The following is a 2,595-nucleotide window of genomic DNA, read 5'->3' as shown; positions in this document are numbered from 1 at the left end:
ATCTTCGCACGGTGTACAGATATGACATGCACATACATCAAACAGAGGACTTGGCTGACAGAATGAACAAAGAATATAGGGAATAAAATATAGAATAGACGATAATAACGAAGATTTGGTAGAAGAGTTAGAACAAAATTTTAAAGTTATGAATACTTTACCTGACTAAAAATAAATCTATCCTCACCTATGGAAATCAGAGAGATAATAATTGAAAGCTAAACAACACAAGTAAGGGTCCAGTGGTGGAGACAAAATAACGAGGATCATGCAGAAGAAAATGGCAAGCAAAGAAATTGTGGCCTCACCACTTACATGGCCGATAGAATCATCAGAACAGAACATCAACTCAGGAGGTGGAAAACTGACGAAGTCATAGATCAACAAAGACCGAAAAAAAAGTTCCCACAACACTAGAGACACTTGAAACTCTTCAGATAAATCCTTTTCTGAACCATGTAGGTTAAATATTTTATTCAGAAGATTTCACTTCTCACGAGGGATAATAATTTCGATTTCGTTTATGAATCCATCACCTTCATTGATGACGTCGATTCTTCCGGAAAGGTTTTTTTTCCATATTTGTCTAAAAAATGTTGTACCTACTCTAGTAGAGTTCCAGAATTACATCTCGGAAGAAAGAGAGCGAGCAGACTTTGCTCTGATTCGTAGATAGACGTAGATCTACGCTCTGATTGGACGGTATTGACGTAACAGATGGAAAAGATTGAAAAGATGCGATTCTGGAACGAGGCATCTGAAATGTTATCTTGTCTCTTTTTCTTTTCGACACCAAACCACTCTTACACTCTTACACGGTTTAATGTTTTACCATGGTTATATGTTTTTTTTTTATCCAAAATTGAAAATTTATTAAATCTCCTAATCGTCCACCACCACCAGGAAGATAGTTCACAGAGTCAACTTCAACATGTTTAAATAAAAATCTCTTTCCCAATGATCAACAGTGCTCTTATTGGCTGAAACAACTATCGGTACATATTTTAGGGGACAATAATCTGTGGTCTGCAAGCAGCGATCGTTCTCCTTCTCTCTACTCTACATAGTCAAACCGTTGATCGGTGTAATCAAAGTTTTATGAAAGCGGGTGTTAGCCGTTATTTTAAAATATAGGTACTTTTTGTCAAAATTATTCAGTCAGTTAAAATATAAGCCATTAAGGTTCAGATGAAACATAATACAAATTCACATACATTCAGGTCGATTCTGTTCGAATCTTGTTATGACATTGCTAAATCTACAACTTTGTTATAATTATAAAATATAACAATATGACTGAGCGAACAAATATTCTGTTTCTCCGTTTTATGCAATATTGGTTATGAGTTTTGGCCATAGCAATATTGTTGGAAAATAATCGAATGTTTGAGCTGACAACACTGTTTTGAAGGGTAAGATTGTCATTTCATAGAGAAGACCACATAATTCTCATAGAACAATAAATATATAGTATAGAATTATGTGATAATTCTATAATAGTTCTATGGAAAAGAAGAACAGATTGTGTTAAATCAAAGAGTATCAATTAATCAATTGATACTCTTTAGTTTAATGTTTGATGGTTTTTGATAAATAAATGTACACTAACAGCTTGAACATTTATATTATGAAATCTCTTTCTGTTGATGTATGAAACTTCTGGATGAATCGGGTCAGTTTGGGGAAACTATTGCAACTTGCAACATGGGTACAATCAATTTTACCTATTGCATTAGGAAAATTTGAATTTGCATTCCGTAATCGGAAATTATTTTTATCAGAAATTAAATTGCTAATTAGAAAAGAACTATAAATGCTAATTCTATCTATCTATTTATTTATCTTGCCAACAAATGGGTGGATATAAGATTGCTGATTCTATTTATTGCTGTACTCATAGCAGGCTGACTTATTCCAATATTTAGGTCTTCACCAATATTAGTTTGGTAGCTTCCACTACTGAAGAAGATAAGACTTGCGAAAACCTAAAAAATAGATGCCTTCAAACTTTTTTTCAATGGATTTTCACTCACTTGTAGGTAAAAAGGAACTGTATCTTCTCTGATCGATTCCCCAACCAATCCACTCAATTCTTCTACTATCAAGCTAAATGTTGCTTTCTTATTCAACCGAAACATTTTCAAAAACATTTTATCAGGCAATTCAAATGGATTACTGGTGTCCCTAATATATCGAAAGTGTAGTTTCATATTTGCTCTTTATCTAAATAACAAGTTCAAGTGAAGTTTTCCAAAAAGTTACTGAAACGAAGCATGTTTATAATTACTTACCTATTTTCAAGAATTTCCAACAGTTGGAAGAAATAAAAAGCAAGGGTTTCACTGCCATTTTCAACTTTGTTATGATATAACAAGTACTAAAATGATGTTGCTGATATAGCAAACTGAAATAACAAGATGTTATTAAAATTGACAGATCATATTGCTCAAAATCAATGATTAGAATACCAGTTTTTCAAGCTTTGCTGTGATAGCAATATCTTTTTTATAACCATATTACTATTTCCAAACAGAATCGACCTGATTGAATATGTTCGATACCTTCTGATATATTGTAGATTTTGGAATACCAGGC

General features: G+C 32.8%; 1 protein-coding gene across 1 annotated transcript; it reads right to left on the bottom strand.

Annotated features, from left to right (window-relative positions):
• Positions 1 to 1,838: 1,838 nt before the first annotated feature.
• Positions 1,839 to 2,237, bottom strand: LOC123307128. Its single transcript, XM_044889346.1, has 2 exons — positions 2,034 to 2,237; positions 1,839 to 1,985 (listed from the first exon to the last, which is right to left on the bottom strand). The coding sequence occupies exons 1-2, from the start codon at positions 2,208 to 2,210 to the stop codon at positions 1,839 to 1,841; spliced, it is 324 nt and encodes a 107-aa protein (XP_044745281.1). The 5' UTR covers positions 2,211 to 2,237.
• Between the last annotated feature and the right edge of the window lie 358 nt (positions 2,238 to 2,595).

Source organism: Coccinella septempunctata, chromosome 2 (assembly GCF_907165205.1).
Source record: "Coccinella septempunctata chromosome 2, icCocSept1.1, whole genome shotgun sequence".
Taxonomy (NCBI): Eukaryota; Metazoa; Arthropoda; class Insecta; order Coleoptera; family Coccinellidae; genus Coccinella; species Coccinella septempunctata.
Note: the sequence above shows the minus strand (reverse complement) of the source record. Positions and strands in the feature narration are given on the sequence as shown.

Bases quoted from the DNA above. Each gene is read 5' to 3' on its own strand.
- LOC123307128 (XM_044889346.1), bottom strand. From the start codon at position 2,210: ATGAAACTACACTTTCGATATATTAGGGACACCAGTAATCCATTTGAA. The intron at 1,986-2,033 runs GTGAGTGAAAAT...TCTATTTTTTAG, and splicing joins CAGTTCCTTTTTACCTACAA to GTTTTCGCAAGTCTTATCTT.